This window comes from Scatophagus argus, chromosome 13, assembly GCF_020382885.2.
Source record: "Scatophagus argus isolate fScaArg1 chromosome 13, fScaArg1.pri, whole genome shotgun sequence".
Taxonomy (NCBI): domain Eukaryota; kingdom Metazoa; phylum Chordata; class Actinopteri; family Scatophagidae; genus Scatophagus; species Scatophagus argus.
This window is the reverse complement of record NC_058505.1, coordinates 17,055,876-17,076,096: the sequence shown is the minus strand read 5'-3', so window position 1 is coordinate 17,076,096 and position 20,221 is coordinate 17,055,876. Positions and strand designations below refer to the sequence as shown.

Sequence of the window (20,221 nt, the reverse complement as noted above, 5' to 3'; positions counted from 1 at the left end):
TTTTCCTTCATACTGATGAGAGTAGCTGAGTGATATTAAAAAAAAAAAAAAAAAGTCAACTGCTTTCAAAATGTTTCAAGTCACATCACTGGCTGTGATATCTAATGTTATCTGAAAATAAACTGTGTATTGAATTGTAGAAGTTGTGCTTTTCCAGCTGAGTCGCACACAGAAGTTTGTTTAACTGCACACCTAAGAAGTTAACTCTGTAGTCAGTGCTGTCATAAACTACATGATGTTACTAACATTAAATATCTCTGGAAAGCTGCTTGTGAGAGACTTACTTTTCTTGCCCAGAAGCTAACCATTAATCATTCCAACAAGGACTGCAGTGCAATTCTCATCCCTTTGAACTGCAGAGTCTTCTTGGAGACCTTATAAAATAAATCAGTAATGATAAACTGACAGTGAATGTCCCTTTTTTCTGGCTTGTAAACAGTTGTTGTTAGCATGGTTGTTAGTCATTCACTGGCTGTGCTCCTGACCTGCCCCTCCCGTCTTCCCCTCCTGACATAATTTGAAAATAAAACTACGGCATTAAGATACAAACATGAAAGCAATGAATTGTTCAATGAGTTGAATATAGTTTATACTGTACTACGAGTGGATTTGATTGAATTTTGTTCACATATATTGAACATACGTACGTCCTGTATTGTCTTGCGTTGTCATTGATTGCGAAATTGTCACTACTTGTTTTTCCACAACGTGAGAAAATGAACATACGGCCTGAGAGCATTTGAAAAGTTTCAATTTTGTGTGAATCTCACACAGGCAGAATGTGAGAGGTTTCTGCAAATTCACAAAATTCTAACCAGCAGCAGTGTGTGAGGGTGGCAGAGCTTTGCAAAGAGTCAGTTTTTGCCCAATCATACCACAAGGTTATTTCTGTGAATGATTGGGTGTTTTGTCCTCTCATATGATCATGTCTCTAATTCACAGATGATGTCTGATTTGTCATTATAGGCCATCGCTATGGTGCACTTACATCCTCAGCTTGACCTGAGGAAGACTATAGTCAACACATACAGTGTAGCCTTGGCCATTTGGAAGAAGAATAATTTGATACCTGACAGCAGTGTGTAACTTTTTCCATCTTTTTGAGTATGTATGTATGTATAAGTTGTTTTCTATCAGAACTTCAAACTACTTAATTGGCAGGTAATACCAACCTTGAAATGGTAAGAATCCAAAAACTTTGTGGTCCAAAAGAGGTGCTGGTGAACAAGCTGACTCCTATCCCTCAGAAAGTACAGCATGTTATCTATGGATATATTATGGAAGGGCGGCTATGTGCTAAACAAGCAGGATTCAGAAAAACATAGGAAAGAAGAATGTGTTGGTACTACAGGACAGTGTGAAGGCCCATTCTGACATTTTGCAAGAAAGCAACATTGTGGAGGTTGACAGCAGGTCTGTGTCACCTGTATCAACAGACAGGAGAGTAATTGAGGTCAGGTTGACTGGTCTGTGGCCGTTCAAGTGAGGCTGAATAGAAGCTTGTAGACAGGAGATACTGGAGAGGCCTTCAGCATGCCTGTTGTGTGCTATTGAAGGAGTTTCTGTCTTGACCTCTTGTTCCTCAGTAATGATGGAATCTCTTTTTGATGATGGTGAAGTCAAGACAGCTGTTGATGTAAGTGCACATCTTCCATCAGCAGCTTTCCTTGGGGGACAGAGAGCCCAGAGAGGGACTACTTTGCGGTCTGTGAGCTTTTTTAGTTTCTTTCAGGGTGCACATTGGTTTGGCTTGATTGAAATTCTGCCAGCACAATCTGAATAACTGCCTGGTTAGAACTGCTTCAGGCGAGATGGACCCTTAATATTGTAAAATACAGGAAAAAAAGAAGATGGAATATTTTGTCCTCACGGGTTGGAAAGGTAACCAGTTCTGGCACAAAACAGTGGGAATGAAGATTGCGGAGTAGGAATGTCTGGTGTCCAGTTCTGCAGTATGTCCCCCTGATAAGCATTCCATTTCATCATTTCTTGCCAGGGGGTGAGATGTAGATGCCAGCTGAAATTAAGGAGTGAAATTGTCTGGGAGAGGAGGCCAGTGTGCAAGTTAATGACTAGTGGTTCTAGAAAAAAAAAATCATAATGCTGTAAACGTATATATAGATATCAGTCACAAGAAAAACACACTCAGTGACTAAAGTACACAAAGTCATGCAGTTCAGTGTTCCAGTTAAACTTTCAGAAAATACTTCATCTGCTTTTATTGGAAAATCGAGTATAATCCGGAAACTTAATTTGACAGCACCCAGGGCCTGTCTGTCTGGTCATTTTCTATTCATTAAATTTGTAAAATCAAACAAACAAACACAAAAAGTACTGTATTGTGATGTCTATTGTTATCTGTGTATAAAATCACTTATATTGGGATATGAGATTTTAGTCACGTCCAGTAGCCCTACAGAGGCCAGGACACAGGCAGGACTTAGCTTTGCTTAGCACAAACACTGGAAAAAGGAGGAACTGCTATCCTGGCTTTGTCCAAAGGTTGAAAAATACATTATTAAAAAATCATTATAATAAAATAAATCTACCTACCAGCACTGATCCAAGAGTCAGGTAACATCTGTAACCTCTAGACAGAGTCAGCCTTACTGTTTCCCACTATGTGCTAAGCTAAGCTAATTGACTTCTAGCAGCCGTAGCCTAGAGGTTTTAGAAGTGGCTTTTGATCGGAAGGTCGCTGCTTCGATTCCCCCACCGGATGGGCAGGAAAAATTTGATGCAGCCCACTGCTCCTGTGTGTTTCACTGCATGTTGCGTGTGTGTGTTTCAATCAGTGATGGGTTAAATGCAGAGAAGTAATTTCCCAGCTTGGGATTAATAAAGTAAATAAAATAAAAAATAAATAAATAGCTGTAGCTTCATATTTAGAGAGTGATGTCGATGTATTTGCCTGCTCATCTTGGTAGGAAAGCTAATGAGAGCATTTTGCAAAACACTTGAAAAACTAGTCCTTTAAATGTCCAGCTCCTTTTAGAATAGGGATTGTGATGCAACAAGCTAATACCAAAGGGATGGGGAGGCGGTGGTGGGAGGCGGTGGTGGGGGGGGGTTAATGAGAGATTACACAGGAAAAGATAAAACAGGCAGAGGGAACAGGGGATGATGGACAGCTGTTACTTTCTGTACACACACACTTTGACACACAGAGATTCAGTCTTCAAACAGATCAGTTTACTCACCTGGCGGTGCTGGCAGACAGCACTGAATGCTGTAGGCAGCAAACACTGGAATACAAATTTTGTTTAAATGTTTTAACGGCAGAGAGCTTCATAAGTCAGGTCTGGGTATTGTTCTTTTGTCTTCAGATTCTAGTTTTTAATCGAGCATTAGAGGCATCAAAAATGCACAAAAACAAGATACGTGAGTAGACAGTCGGCATAGGGGGAGTTCATACAAAATAACTATGCTTAGTTAACTCATTATTCAGTGTACTGAGATTCATAAATATTTAAAGGTCCTGTAGCATTTTTCAAACATAAGTGTTGTCTTGCATTGTCTGCTTTATTGGTGCTGTGTATTTTGAGTCACAATAGCAGTTATGATCATCAACAACATCATTAATACCAACAACATTAAGTATTAAAGAAATGAGTGGCCCCTACGACAGACTCCAGTCATTTTATTAATTCTTCATAAACGGGGGCAGCGGCAACATTTGCTGTTGCAAGCTGTTTTGTTTTGTTGTTGTTTTTTTTTTTTTGCTGTCTTTCATTATAACCAATAGGTTTAAAGGTATCATCCAGACATCCAGGCTTAATGTTTTGATGAGTGGGCCCTGTTTTTGTTGTGCGTTATTGCGCACAAGGATGCACATCTCCCTACATGGCGGTCACACTTCAAGAAATGTGCCAGCAAAAGCCAGGGAAAAAGAAGACTGTTTGCTGTGGTTTTCAAAATGGGGATTCAGAGACTCCAGGGGCTCCCCAGGAAAAAGGAAAATAATTTATTGCCATCGCTAAGTAACACAGTAACAGAATGTATGACAATGTTGGTCATGGATTTCATACAGTTTCTGTAATAGCATTTCAGAGCACATGTCTGTTTCATGAGACAGGGACATAGAAAAAGAACAAGTAGATCAAAAGTTGCAAGCAAGTTTGTTTGAAACATCTGTAATAGAATGTATAAAAGTTCCATTTTTACCAGACTGGAGAATGTAGTCTACTTTGTGTCAGTTTGAGAGTCCTTGGCATAAAAAAGCCTGAACCACTGTGCTGGCAAACATGGATGTAAAAAAGGCAGACTTTGAAATTGTCTGCAAGTGAAGAAATTAATTAAGCAAGTGAAGAAATGTTTGTCAGGCCTCAAGGATACACACAGTGCTGTGTGGTGAGAAACAATGAGAGTAAATGTTACTGTGTTTGGGAGAAAATTTCACAGCATCCCTTGTCATTTTTTTTTACTGTAATTATACTTATCTCAAGTTAATATTGAACTTGTTAATTATTGAACTTTTTATATTTGAATGATTTAATTTAGTGAGCTTCAAATGTGGCACAGCAGAAGATCAAGCAGTAAAACAGATTTAGAAAGTGATTAATGCAGAAGTAATAGCAGTGGGCCCAGAGGCTTGCTATCGGGGAATAAAGCTGAATCTGGGATCTGCCTGGTGTCTCCGCAGCAGGTGGACACAGAGAGAGCAGAAGCCATGCAGTGGCTCTCCTGTGAGTGCAGCAACCCAGAGGGAGACAGCCAGAGGCAGAGAAGAAGGAGGCTCCCCCTCCCTCCATGAAAGTCTCCCACACAGGAGCTTTGGGTTTGTCTCCTATTGCCGTCCTCAAACCTTCAAATTATTGGCAGTGTGTGTTTGTGCTGCAGTCTCGACTTACTGTAGCTCCCCATACGTGTCACTCCGCTCATCACTTCAGGGTTTAAACTCTCTGAGGTTTAAAGTTATTACTTGGAGGTTATTTAGAGAGTTTAGATTTTTTTTTATTACCCTATAGGTACCTCCTTATATCACTTTTCTTGTCACATATCCAAAATTGCCTCTGGTTGGTTGTATGTCTTAAGTTTTGCTCATCCTTTGTCTCTGTAGTTTTAAAGAGGTTGTCAAAGTTTAATGCACTGGAAGCAAGCTTTTTTTCTTGTACGGATTAATATTCTGGAACAGTATATCATTTGGAACTACTCCAAAATCTGGGCGGTTCTTAATACATCATAACAGTTAAATTTGCACTAATTAATTAGTATTATGTCATGTCCCTGTTTAATTTTGCAGTAACTGATGCTGTCTTCTGCAGTAGAAAAGTTTGTATTTGTGTATTATTTAATAACATCACACTCCTATTCATCTTCACCTATAAGGCGCCACTGTTGCACGCATCACACGTGCACCTGCTCTGTACAATACGTCTGGGTATGCACATGTATTGGCACTTCCAGAAATCCAATTACATCCATGAGTGGAGGTCGACGAAGGGAACATGCACATAATGTACCAATATAGCAGACAGACAGTCATTCATAAGGCCAGTAACAGCCCGGCTCTCTAAACATTTCACAGCTCATGTTCTCACGTCCATGTATCATTATGTCAGGTGATAGGACATGCTCCACAGCATGCATATGATTACATCATGTCATGTGTTCAGGCCTTATTGGATACATTTTTGTATAACTTAATCTTACAGGTTATAACGAGGAGGTTTTAATAATAAGATAATAAATAGTTAAGCGATCATTACATTCATAAACATTACATACTTCTGTAATAAGCCATAAGCCCGTGAGAACATCAAACAAAAGGCTACCTTTAGCCACCTGCACAGTGATTCACAGCAACCGCTTCTGACTCTTACAAGTTTAATCCTAATCTTGACCGGTTGCTGTTTCAAACCATTCACTGTGTATAAAGATGGATGATATATATGATATATGATAAACCCTTTATTTTAAGATTGGGGTGCTTTACATACTGATGTTTGTTGAAGTATTTTATTTTTCTGGTAAGTTTTGTTTCAGTTTATTATGTGATACTATCAAAAGGGATTCAAACACTTTGACTGACAGCTGAGTACTGTCATGGCTGTAAATGGGATTCATGGCCCTGGATGATCAATTGTTCTTCATAGTTGAGAATGGAGGCTTCAGAAATCTGATAATTTACCTCAGCCCTGGTGAATTTATAAGCATACTGTAAAATGATATAAGTAACTGGCATTTCTTTTGCTATATAAATTTGTTGTACCTGCTTTTGTTTGGTACAGTGAAAATATATGAGATAAACTTAGACATACAGCTCATTTTCAGTTAACTGTCATTTGTAGCTCTTTGCAGTTGCACAAATTGTGAAATTTATTTTTTTTGTTTTTATTACAAAATTAGAAGTTGATTTTTGTTCTTTTGTGTTTTTGTATATGCCGTCAATTATAGTTCTTAGAAAGACAATCAGAATCTGCAATAGTCTGTATTGGCAAGTCACACAAACAAAAAAACAAACAAACAATTGGATAACAAAATTGCAGTCTGTGCACCTCTAGTTTCCATGTTTAGTCTAGATGTGTAAATAAGCAACTCGTCGCTAACATCTCTGCTATATCAACTTAAAAATGTGATAATATGTCAGTGTTGAGTTTGCAACATCTACTCATTCAGCTTTAAACACTCAGTACTTAAGATCATATAAAATAAATATAATAATATCATGTATCCGATTTTAGTGAACAATTTGCTTTATGGAGGTGAATGTTTTTATTTTTCAAATGTAGTGTGGAACACAGTTCATTGCATTTACAGCATTTAGAGAAAAAAATAATGTCCTTTCATGCATAAGCCATATCGTGAACAAGGGTTAAAGGTTTTTCTTACGATACTTACTGATATCTGAAAATGATCTGTATTAGAAATCATGAGATTAAATTCAGCTCCATTACAACTCAGCCCTAATTAAATGGGAAATAATTCTTAATACAGTGATTAGTTAAACGGTTAGTCAGGCAGAGGGGAGAGAATGAGAAACTGAGGAGATATTAAGGAGATCCATGTAGTGTTGCACAGCACCACTTCCCTCTCAGTCCAATCCCTCCATCTCTTTTGTCATTTCTGCCCTCAAACTTCTCAAAAGTCTGTCTCTCCCAAAAGTGTCTCCTCCTCTTCGCCGTCACCCTGTCATCACGCCGTCTTTCTCTGCACCACTGCAAACCGAAGGTTTGTGCCTGAGCCACTCCAAGCTGAGTCGTTCATCTCAGAACAACAAAGGAGATGGCGAGGATGGAAAAAACAGAGTTGGGGAAAATATACCTTCCTTAAAAAATAAGAAAAAAAAAAACAACAGAAATAAGAGCAAAGTGGTATTGAATTCTTATTCTGTAAAGAAAACTGTAGACACATACACATAGATATAAATATATCTGCGGGAGGGTTTCTTTTCAAGATGGCACAAGGTAAGCCTTTATCGGCTCCTTCCTCTTGCTTTGTCTCTTTTCCCTCCTTATTTGTCCTCTTCTGTTTGGTGGAAAAACTCGATAATTTCTCTGGGGGTTCCTGTGAACCCATTGCTCTGGTGCCCAACACAACTGGAGCAACAGACAATATACATAATAATAATTTGCTGGGGGACTGAGTAATGATTCTGTAGACATACACACACACACCATTGAGATGAATGGGCCTACATGGTGTCTCATTAGTAAGCATAAGTTCCTCTGGTCTAAGAGCAAAGGAGGATGTGTGTGTGAAGAAAGGGAAGAATACGTGGAGGTGTCAAATCCAGGCTAGCAAAGAGCTTGCAGAAAGTATAATTTACTATCTCTATTCTGCATTACACATAAAGTGGTCATAACCTGCATGTCCCAGAATGCATCTTGTTATCCGTGATAGCATCTCAGTATCACATAGCCATTTCCAGCTGTAGCTGTAACATTAGTAGTAGCAGCCTTGCAAAAATGTCCAAGAAAAGAAAAGTTGACACAGAGGGAAAGTTACTTAATGATGGATGGGAACATGAATACCTGTTTGTGCTTAATGTAGACAAGCCAGTATGTCTTCTTTGTAATGAGGCAGTGGCAGTGCCAGAGGAGCACAATTTAAGGCCACATTTTCACACTAAACACAGAACCTTGGCCCCCAAGAAAAACAACAAGAGGTTCGAGTATTAAAAGGCAGCCTGTGCCATCTACAGAATATGTTTCCAAATGTAAGACAGCAAAATGACTGCGGCACTGAAAGCCACATGTATTGTGGCTGAAGAAATCACCTGATCACTTGATTTTTTTAAAAGGTGCATTTTTGAAGCTTTGTATGCTGAAGGTATGTGAGACGTTGTACAACTGAATGTCTTCCAACTGCTTTCACAACTAGTTATTAATTAATAAGAATGGAGCGACAGTTATGCAGTGTGATAACAGGTAGGGACTATAGTCTATATGGTCTTACATTTATATCCGAGACTTGTTGATGTGGTCCAGGATGAAACTTGTTCGACTCCTCCACTCTGAGCTGTTTTCCCCTCAGCCACATTGTCTAATTTCATTCTGTAATGAAGTTTTATGTTTCACAGACCCAAGAACATTTTTCATCTTTAAGATTCCAGCCATATCATCCCTGTGGCATGCTAATTTAGGTGCTAGAAACATTTTATGATGTATGAACTGTAATGTGCTAGCAGAGGATATGAAAAAACAATATGAAGTCAATTGATATGTGTTCTGTGAGGATCAATACTGTGGACACAAGGTCTGTGCTTTAGTTTCTCACAGGGATCAAGGTCTCACATTGTCAGAACGTCGATGATCACGAACGTAAACACAGCCTTATTGATTCAGACTGATCTGTCACATCACGCAAACCATGGCCATGAGGGCTGGTGGAAGGAGAGTTGGACAATTATATACTTATAGTTACTCGATGTATAATCCAGTCCACAACAGAATGCAGCTGTGGCTTTCATTACAGCTTAATCCCCTCCACTCAAACACATAGATAAAAGTATTTGGACACACCTCTTTATTATTGAGTATGGGCGTGGTATGCAGCTGTTCTCGGCCCTTACTTCCAATGAAGGGAATGCGTCAGCATACCAACACATTTTGGACAATGCTAAACTAAGAACGTCAGCCAGGCCCCCCTCCCCATCCAACACCAATAACAATAACAAGACAAGATTATTAACACAGTATGGTACAATAGGATGCAATACAATATGGACAGTAGAGAGCGCAGAGTGAACCATATAACAGTGATGTCACAGAATGGTTAAATAAAGTGAAGGTATAGATAATAAAGTGACATTCTAGATATTAGATAAAGTGACAGTATGAGAGTCAAAGTGAGTGGTGTGCTAGTAAGTTTTTGATTGTGTGTGTGTGAGTGTATGTGTGTATTTATGTCAGTCTTGTGCCTGGGAGTTGAGAAATCTGATGGCTTGGGAGAAGAAACTGTTGCAGAGTCTGGCTGTGAGGGTCCGAATGCTCGGTGGTGCCACCCTGGATGGTGCAGTTCCCAAACCAGGCAGTGATGCAGCTGCTCGGGACACTCTCTGTAGTCCCTCTGTAGAAGGTGGTCAGGAGGTGGGGTGGCAGATGGGTAGGGATGCTGCTGGGCTCTCCTGGTGATGGAGCTGGTGTTGAGGGACCATGTGTGGTTCTCCTCTAGGTGAACACGAAGGAACTTGGTGGTTTTGATAATCTCCACCGAGGATCTGTCAATGGTCAGTGGAGCGCGGTCCCCACGGTCTCTGCTGAAGTTGACAACCGTCTCTTTGGTTTTGTCTATGATGAGAAACAGGTTGTTGGCTCTGCCCCAGAAAGTTAGCAGTTTCACCTCCTCTCTGAAAGCTTACTCGTCGGTAAGAGCAGATCTGATAAATAAGAACGACCAATGACCAATATCATTAGGAGCTTACAAATCAATAAAAGGATCACTGGTGGATGCCGTTCAAATCCATCCATCCATCCATTTTCTATACCGCTTATCCGTCAGGGTTGCGGGGGAGCTGGAGCCTATCCCAGCTGACTACGGGCGAGAGGCGGGGTTCACCCTGGACTGGTCGCCAGTCAATCGCAGGGCCAACACACACAAAGACAGACAACCACACACGCACACACTCACACCTAGGGGCAATTTAGAGTAGCCAATTAACCTAATGTGCATGTTTTTGGTATTGTGGGAGGAAGCCGGAGTACCCGGAGAAAACCCATGCAGACACAGGGAGAACATGCAAACTCCACATAGAAGGGCCCAGACCGGGATTCGAACCTGGAACCCTCTTGCTATGAGGCAACAGTGCTAACCACCATGCTGCCCACCGTTCAAATCAAATAAGTAAATGTAACTATAAGATTGCTCTTAGAAATAAGAGCTGAAAATAACTTCTTTAAGCAATCCAAAACGGAAATTAAAACCTCACTACCTGCCCATTTCTTAGCAAGAAAACAAACAGAAGAGAACAGCATCGCTTCTCCTAGTGTCTCTGTATGTTAATTTAATGGAATAGATGACTGGAATTATAATCAGATCTAGTCATGTCCTAACGAGAGGGCAGTGGTATCATGTGTATTAATTTACACATTCACACAGATTTGTTTTCTGGCTGGCCTTTCTGCTTTTGGCAGCAGTAACTGTGTTGCTTTTAGCCAGGATCATGTGCTGAATTTTGTCATATTTACATAATATTATACTTTGCTCTTTCTTTGTAAAATATGCTGTTCTGCTTCTTCTACATTTGCAATTGGACATATGGTGGAAACAACACGTCTGTCATGTGAATGTGCTCATGGATACATTGTAAAATGTAAAACCTTAGTCATAGCAGAGTATAACATACTTTCTGGAAGAAAACTTTAAATTATTAATTGCTTAGTAGTACATAAAATGTATAAAAAAAATAGTGAAAAGTACCAGAGTGAAATATCTTGACAAATATCAGATGAATGGTCATAAAATTGCGCATGGACATTCATGGTAGACACACAAATCCTAATGACTTATTATTATTATTATAAAGTTATTATATTTCAAGAACTATTGGATGGACTGACATTCATGTATGCCACGGGAATAACTGTTATCACACCATCGTCAGGTCAAAATCTTACCTCTTCAATACCTGTCCAATACTGGTTTTAAATTAATACTAACAATATATTACCATCAGAGTCAGTGTTAGCATGCTAAGATGCTAAACTAAGATGGTGACCATGGTAACATTATTCCGTTGTAACAGACAGAAATGTAGTGTAGTCTGAATTTGGCGTTATGCTGTACCTGCTACACATTAGCAGCTTTTAGCTCAAAGCTATGTATAAAAAAAAAATCAATAAAAATGATTTTGTTGTTTAATTTACACGGCTCTTTCCTGCAACTCCAGTGTCCCATTGTCAGCCTGGTATGCGTTCAGGGCATCCTGTAGGGAGTAGGACTTCAGGCAGACAGGCTCAAAGCCTGGATGAAGAGTCATCATGAAGCTCTCCACATCTGTTCAGAGCCTGTGGGAGTATGTGCTATAAAAGTGTTTTAGTGCTAGAGATCTAGTACTCTATTGGTTGTATACTTGTACTTTTAATGATCATTGGGGAAGACACATTTATTTTTATTACATAGAGCATTAAGCTCTTTGCAGCAGACATTCTTCATTCTGTCCTGAATTCTCCACAGGTACACCTGTGAAAGTGTAGTTTACATAATTTTACATGAATGTAGTATAAATAATAAGAATTGTTTTTACACCTATATATATTGTGTAATATGCAACAAATACTTTTTCATGGTAGAGTGAGGATGGGTGCAGATTTGATCTGACTAAATAGACAAATAAAACTATTAGGTAAAAAGAGAAAAAATGTTTTGTTCTTATTTATTAATATTAATAATAAAAACTTACCATTCTGTTGCAGACTGAGAGGAACGAGGCTGATTTATAGATGAACCACTGTCCTCTGGCTCTGAATTGAAGTCTGGTTCTGATGACTATAACATGTATGCCTGTACATGTCCAATAACACATTTAGAGGGAGCGTCCATGTTTCAGGTTGTAGTCGTGTTTGACAGCTCAGAGAGGCGGAAACTTCCTGTGAGTGGCAGTGGTTTTGGTGGCTTTAGCTCACATGCCCCCTGCAGACAGTACTGCTCATTTTTTCACGATTTTGAAACCTTGTTTTATTTACTCAGCAATATTTTTAATCATTTAGATTTGGCTGAAAGTGGTTAATAACATATTTTCATGTGATGTGGAAAACTCAGAACACATACTTAAAATTGCTTTACACAAACTTTAAGGATGAGCTCCACTAGCGTGGCTATTGGTTTCTTGATGAATGGGTCAAATCATTTAATAAGTTATTTTCACAATAATTGTTAATGGACACATGAAAGATAGAAATGGTGCTAGGCTGCCAGCCCGAATGGATCTCCAGTCAGCCTTCGTTTTGCCGGATTTTTTTTTCTTGTTTGGTGGCAGATGAAACTGCATAGTGAAAGTGATGTTAATAGGCCCCAGTCTAATTGCTGATGCTGTCATTATTTTCTAGCCAATTACATTGTGCACTCATTTACTTCATCGTGATGTTTGAAAGCAAAAACTTGTCTATTGCGAGTTTAATTACTACTAAAAGGACTGAAAGATTTTAGCGTTCATTAAAATACTTTGTTAATGCTAATCAATGCAGTGTTTGTCTCATCTTAGTAATTAGCTCTTATGTATCTGAGCGTGGTGTGGAACATGACTTAATTTAACAAAATCCTGCTTGATGGTCCCTTTTGAGCAGTACTCGATTATTCAAAGACAACAAAAGGGACCAATGAAAAGGATTAATTAACAGAAGGAAAGAGGTAAAAAATAATAAATTCTTTAATAAAAAATACATTTATAAATTCGGCAGCATGAAATTCTGTTGAAGATTTCCACCAACCCAGGAGGAGAGAAACAATGAAAACCAACTGTACAATAGGCATTTGCAATAAAACACATTTTGGGAAGCAAATACGTACAAATGAGGAAGAAATGGCAAGTTGGATCGAAACAAAAACAGCAAAAACAATATAAATGAAGAAACAGGTCTGGCAAAGAACGACTAAACAGAACTGAACAGAGTTTTCTAACACCACAACAGGAGAATGTTGCTTTCAACACCACAAGGTTCACTTGAGTCCTTCAATACAACTACAGCAGCTTGGTATAAGACAACAAACACATGAACAGACCGTGGAGGCACCACTCACATCCAGTTGTTGACAATTCACTGGTTGATAATCAGCTTTACCACAACACATCAGGGGCAGAAATGGCAAAACTTACTTGAGGTCAACTTCATCCTACTTTGGGGAGGAAAACCGGGTCTCCAAACATTTGATACTGAAAATGGTGTTTCTTGTACATTCGGGGACTGGGATATGTGATGACATAGATGAAAGCTCTTTTTACACAACTGGATGGACAGACAGGGAGGTTACAGGTTCTACAGCAGCCTTATTGCACATGGGAGAAAGCTTTTACTAGAGGTTGTCATCCAAAATCAGTCCTGTACATCCTTTATAAATATATTCTTTTCTTTTTTTTTTTTTTGAATGCCTCTAAATGTGCCCAGACAGACAGAAGGCTTGTTGTTGTTCTATATTAGTTCTTTTCAGAGGCCCTTTAAAGTTTCTGCCCAAACCGATTGTGGTCAGACCTGTCACATACTGGGTTGGACATAAGGAGAAGCTGGTTGGTTTGGAGCAAAGCCAATGTCTACATGTGCACATTCACACAGTTGTACTGTAATTTAAACAGATGGGTACCAGTTGGCAAAGAGAAGCACCGTAGGGATCATGTGTGTTGATCATAAATTGCCTGTCAAGTATTGTTTTCGACATTTAGTTGACCACCTGAAAGTGAATTTGAGAAGTCAAAGCACGTGGAATGCCTTTTATTCCTTTCCTTTTAGTAGAAAAAAAAATGGGAGAACAAAAACTTTTTATGCTTACTGAATTCAAACCGTCAGAGGATGTGTTGTCCCATCCAACGGTGAGTGAGTTCACCCAAAGCTGACAAGTCCTCCCAGTTTTAAATGACTGCCCCTAAAGCTGCTGACCAGAATATCACAGTTGTGGTTTCACGTGATGATTATGGGGCAGGATGTGTACCTTGGGGCAAATTTCCCAACGTTTCTGTTACTAGCTGCCAGTGTAGTCTGGGCATGTACAGAAAACAACTCGCGGGAGTTTTCAGCTGATGCACACGAGTTCTGTGTGGGCAAAGTGCTTAGAGGGATGGAATAAGGAAAGACTATATCTGCCAGATGTTTTAATTGACTGACTGACCGACTGGGTCTGGGTGACACATTTGTTCTTGAGTCACATGTGGCAACAGTCATAGATTTGTGATTGACTGAAGGAATAATAATTTCACAAATGGCCTGCCCAGTAATGGACCTAACAGTTTACTCTTGTCTCTCAGCATAGTGTTCAAAATATATTAAAATAACAGGTAAGATAATATGTTTTGTTCACAAATACTTTTATGAAGGGCACACTATTTGTATCCTTTGAAGATAAATTAAACAGTGTTGTAGCTGTGAATGCTGGACAAACTGCTTTTCAGATCCTCAATTTCTACTAATTCAGTAGATGCTAGTCAGCACTAGGCCAGTCTGACCTTTGACTCTGAGCACAGAGTGTAGCAATGCTGCGTCAATGCTGACAAATGTCCCTTGCCAACCTATCAAACATGTAACACACATTACTGAAGATATGAGCTTTTTTTAGCTGTAGAGTCTTTTGCAAACTGTTTTCTTTTTTCCCTGCATATTTTCTTTGAGTCCACAAGCTTTCAGCTGCAGGATCAGACCAAACTATTTACTGTACAATATGGCAGGACAGCCAATAAAATGTTAACTTCATATTTGGTTGTGCTTTTCAATGTTTGTTATTTAAATTTAGATGAAATTCTGACACGGTTCACTAAATGAGAGATGAGTTTTCAGTCAAACTGAACTGGTTCTTACCATATTCTGACAAAATACAATGAGCTTGTGGAAATCTACCGACCTTTTCAGGAAGTCAATATTGTGCTATTTAACATACTTCAGATTTAACCGCTTCAGATTTACTTTTAAACTGGCTTTTTAATGCCATTAAAAAAAGAAAAGATTAAAGTGTCGTTCTCTAGATGGTCAACAGTGTAACTGTGGCAGTGAGGATACCAGCAAGTGGATCTTGTAGCACTGTGGGCCTCTGTTAGGACGACACATTCAGTTGGCCAGATGAAATTGAAGTACAGTACCATTTTTGTCTTAGAACAACTTTAAAAAGATAGTAGACAGCAGTCTTCAATTTCTTATTAAGTGCAACAATCACATCTTTCAGACAAAAGTTAAAACATGACCCAAAAACTTGTAAGTATGAATGGAGCTATAATAAAGTTTGGCATTTTGTTTTAGTTCAGATAAAGTGTCCTTGATTCTTCCATAGTCAAATCACAGTCTTTTGATTGTAGACGTGTCTGAAGCATAAAAGTGAAGGGTCAGGAGCGGATTCACTTCCTCTGATGATGTTTTACTGAGGATGAAGTTCCAATCAGAGCTCAGAGGCTTGAGGTTTTTGTCACCGTCTGCAAATAAAAAGAGGCTTTAGATTAGACTGAAAAATTTCATGAGATGAAATGCTAAATCCTCTGAAAAGAACTTCAATGATATTTACATTGTCTTGCAAAACAGACTTCCACTTTTGAGGCTTTTAAGTTGAGATACTATAGAAAAGATCAACAAAGCAGGAAACCTCCTCAGTTCAGCAGCCAAATATGATTCTTAGCCTCATTAATAGAGCAGACCAGCACTGTCATGGCATCATACTGCTGCCAGTCACTCAGTAACTTTTCCAGTTAACTTGCAGCAATTCATATTTGGAGGAAAAGCTCGAGCGGCTGAGCCCAGCAAGGAAGCAGATTTTAATGACATGGTTTAAAAAGACAGATATGACAAAAACGGACCTGCTATGGAGCAAGGTAATCAGAAACTGAATTCAGTTTCGTGAAACATTGTCCAAACGTGGGCCAATTGAGCAGTATTGTCACAATGGCAGACAAAATGTCACAGATGCGGTTAAAAGCCCAGAATGGGTGTCATGATATTCCAGCCATACGGCTGTGACACCATGGATTTTTTCTTATTGCTGCGGAAAAGCAACCAATCCCTGTGGGTTGGTAGTTTAACGCAGTACCAACCAAGGGATGCAGTTATAAGAGGAGTGTGGCTTCTTGAAGGGATAAGCAGGGTGGTGAAAAACACAAGCAGAGCAGAGGAAAAAGGGTAGCAGTAAGGTGTCAGTGTGGCAGTAAACATGCAGTATAGACTACAGTGTGTCACTCAATGAAAGCCTTGTCTGTTTTTTGCCATTGCTGGAAAAGCTGAAGTCAGGTCTGGAATCTAAGCAGGAAAGGCTAACAATCCCATTGTGTTTTTCATGTTGCAATTGTATCCTTTCTAGAAGGTCTGTAATGCAGCCTTGGACTGCAGTTACTTTCTCGAGACTTCATTAAATAATTCCATATTGATATATTATATATGATATATATGATATAATATATTATATATTATAATAGTTATAATAGCTTTAGATATGGTTGCCCCACTGAGAAAGAAGGTTACAAATCATAGGATGCCAGCTCCATGGTATAATTCAAATATACAAACACTGAAGCAGGTATCAAGACAGATGGAGAGGAAGTGGTACTCCTCCAAATTAGTTGAATAACAGAGGGCTCGGAAAGATAGTCTATTGACATAGAAAAAGGCCCTTCGTAAAGCCAGAACAGCTTAATCTTCATAATTAATAGAGCAAAACAAGAACATCCCACGTTTTCTCTTTAACGCTGTAGCCAGGCTGACAAAGAGTCACAGCTCTGTTGAGCCTTGTATTCCTGCTGCTCATAGTAGTGAAAACTTCATGAGTTTCTTCACCAATAAAACCACTAACGTTAGAGAAGAAAATCAATAAAGATCTCCCCACAATAACCAATATACTGCCATCTTTAGAAATCTCTTTTAGTCATAATCCATCTCTGAACAGCTTCCTGCCCTTAGACCTCCCTGAGCTGACCTCCAGCATTAATAAATCTAACCCAACTACATGTCTCTTAGACCCCATCTAAGCTCCTCAAGGACATCTTTCCCTTGAGTGGCGCTTCCTTTTTATATCAGATCAACGTGTCTTTAACAACAGGTTATGTACCACAGGCGTTTAAAACTGCTGTTATCAGAGCCTTACTTTAAAAAACCTTCACTTGACCCACACATCTTAGGAAACTATAGGCCGATATCCAACCTCCCATTTGTGTCTAAAATACTTGAAAGAATGGTTGCAAGTCAGTTAACTGATCACCTACACAGGAACAGTCTGTTTGAAGTGTTTTAGCCCATCACAGCACAGAAACAGCACTGGTTAAAGTTGCAAATGACCTCATGGTATCAGACCGCGGGCTTGTCTCCAAACTTGTTCTACTGGATCTCAGTGCTGCTTTTGACACTGTAGATCACAGTATTTTATTACACAGATTAGAACATGAGACTAGGATCACAGGGACATCAGATATCAGATAGATTATCAGATAGATTTCACTTTGTTCATTGTAATGATGTTTCCTCTTCGCTTCTAAGGGTTAAGGACATAAAGGGCTGGATGACCTCCAATTTTTTATTATTAAACTCAGACAAAACTGAGGTCATTGTTTCTGGCCCCAAACATCTCAGAACTAGAAAAGCTGATAATATTCTCTCTCTGGACAGCATTACTTTGGCCCCCAGTACGACTGCGAGGAACCTCAGCGTTATCTTCGATCAGGACGTGTCATTTATTCAATCACATTAAACATAAACATTAAACAGTAATATTGCTAAGGTTAGGAGCGTCCTCTCTCAGAGTGATGCTGAAAAACCATGTCCATGCTTTTGTTACTTCTAGGCTGGACTACTGCAGCTCATTATTATCAGGATGTCCAAATTACTCTATTAATAGCCTGCAGCTGATCCAGAATGCAGCAGCTAGAGTTTTGACAGGAGTCAGTAAAATCTCTCCCCCATCTTAGCTTCTCTCCACTGGCTTCCAGTAAAATTCAGAATAGACTTTAAAATTCTCCTACTTACATATAAGGCCCTAAATGGACTAGGCCCACCATACCTGCAGGATCTAATAGTCCCATATATTCCCAATAGATCACTCAGATCACAGAGTGCAGGTTTACTTGCAGTTCCCAGAATTTATAAAAGTAGAACGGGAGGACAAGTCTTTAGCTATCAGGCACCCCTGCTGTGGAACCAGTTGCCAATCTGGGTTCGACAGGCAGACACCACCTCCACTTTTAAGACTAGACTTAAAACCTTTCTGTTTAGTAAAATGTATAGTTAGCCTCAAACAAAGTGTGTAGGGCTGGTAGGCATAGTTACAGTCACTTCTTGACAGACAGCCACAGGTAGAATAGCTCTGACTAAGTGTTAATCTTTAATCTCTATCATAGCTACGCTGCTATAGGCCTATGCTGCTGGGGGACATAAACATGATCGACCGAGCAGTCCCCCCACCTTCACAACACCACGCCCATCTCTGCTCCCCCACCTCCTCTCCTCTTCTTCCTCTCCCCTCCTCTCCTCTCATCAGGATGAGATTAATTATTTTAAGTCACTAACTGTGTGTCCAGTTCCAATTATAACAACCTGTAATGTATGATATTTACTGCATGTATGTATCTCTCTCTTTCATCCTCTCTGTCCTGTCTACCTTTTCTTCCCCCCCTTCACCTAGCCGACTATCAGCAGGATGGTTCTCCCTTGTGAGCCTGCTCAAGGTTTCTTCCTTTTTTAAATGGGGTTTTTCCTTGCCACTGTCTCCTTGCTTGGGGGTTCAGGCTGTGGGGTTCTGTAAAGCACCTAGAGACAATTTTGGTTGTATAAGGTGCTATATAAATAAAATTGAATTGAATTGAATAAATCCAATATTGAATGTTATTATTGATTTTCCCTGTTGAACTGTTATTGCTGTTCCGTGCATGGTTGTTACCTGTGCACTGCCAATCCCATGATGACTTAGCCCGAGCCTGTCGAGCAGTCAAAAGCTGTGCTCCTGACTGGGCATGTGTGACAGCTCTGACTGCTAAGGTATTGCACAGGCACAGCAGGCATCACATTACCACTATGGGTACCAAAACAAAAAATGTATGAAGATCGTAGTATTGATAAAATATGATGTTATCGGTTTAGAATATTTAGAGTTCAGAAAATAGATTTCATATTTACAGTTGATGCATAAAAGTCATTTTGCTCATTTTATCTCTTGTCTCTGTATCTCATTAAAGAGATTTGCCTACGATACGTTTTCATTATTAAAAATCCAGAGCACGTTCTGTTGAAGCCTGTGTTTGAAGGGCAGCTGTCACTCACACACTGCAGAGAAAGCTTAAAGGGTAACTAAACCCACAAACCACTTTTTTTCTGTTGAAAATCAATCTACATAGATATTTAGTAGTCTTATCCATAAATTAGCCGCATCATTGTTTAAGCCACAGGGTTCAAAGCGTGTGAAAAAAGTAACGGCTTATAGTCCGGAAATTATGGTATTTGAATTTTCCGTTTTGTGTTATAAATATGTATAGTGACTGCCCTCTACAGGTTGAAACCCGGCTATTACAACAGAATTCTGTGGGTGGCTGAGCTTGAGGCAAATCGAGGACTACACACTTTGTCGACCTTTGAGAGTTATTAGCAGTTTTAGCGGATTACATGGATTTAATATTGTGACTGACTTATTTCATTGTAATGTAAGCATAGATACTTTGGTGTTAATTTTATAGTTAGTTCTGTGTTTAAAGTATTCAGTAGGTTAGTTAGCGATTTTAGACAGTTGTTAGGTAGCAGGCTAGCTTCAGCTTGTAGTTTAACTTAGTGTGTTTTAGAGAGTTGTTTGATTTAGCATCAGTTAGTTTTAGTAGGCATTACCTAGTGCCAAGATGGGTCAACGCTGTCGCCCCCGTGTAAAATTTTGTCAGAATTAGTGCATGAATGTACGAGTAATGGCTGAAATTGTTTATTTACTTTCATTTTCTATTTACAATTAAATATTAATTGTTTTGACAATAATATTGTAGTGAAAATCTGATATCCTGACAGCCCCAATCCAGAGCAGAGAAGGTTTTACATGTAGGCTCTGGGTGCTGTATGAAGAGACAGCACAACATATTAAATATGTTGGATGGATGGATAGTCACTGCTGGCCAGAGAGCAGAGTCCTTTAAAAA

General features: G+C 39.3%; 1 protein-coding gene and 1 long non-coding RNA gene across 10 annotated transcripts in view; one reads left to right on the top strand and one right to left on the bottom strand.

The window, feature by feature from the left end:
- Nucleotides 1-20,221, top strand: part of LOC124069068 — a 34,503-nt gene that overhangs the window by 10,408 nt on the left and 3,874 nt on the right. The gene's annotated exons all lie outside the window — the stretch shown is intronic.
- tnk2b (tyrosine kinase, non-receptor, 2b) overlaps nucleotides 12,791-20,221 on the bottom strand; it is a 52,961-nt gene continuing 45,530 nt past the window's right edge. For all 9 annotated transcript variants that reach the window (XM_046407782.1, XM_046407787.1, XM_046407781.1 and 6 more), the window contains one exon: nucleotides 12,791-15,547. In XM_046407782.1, coding sequence (XP_046263738.1) covers nucleotides 15,541-15,547 — 7 coding nt within the window. In that variant the 3' untranslated portion in view covers nucleotides 12,791-15,540. The remainder of the gene's footprint in view (nucleotides 15,548-20,221) is intronic.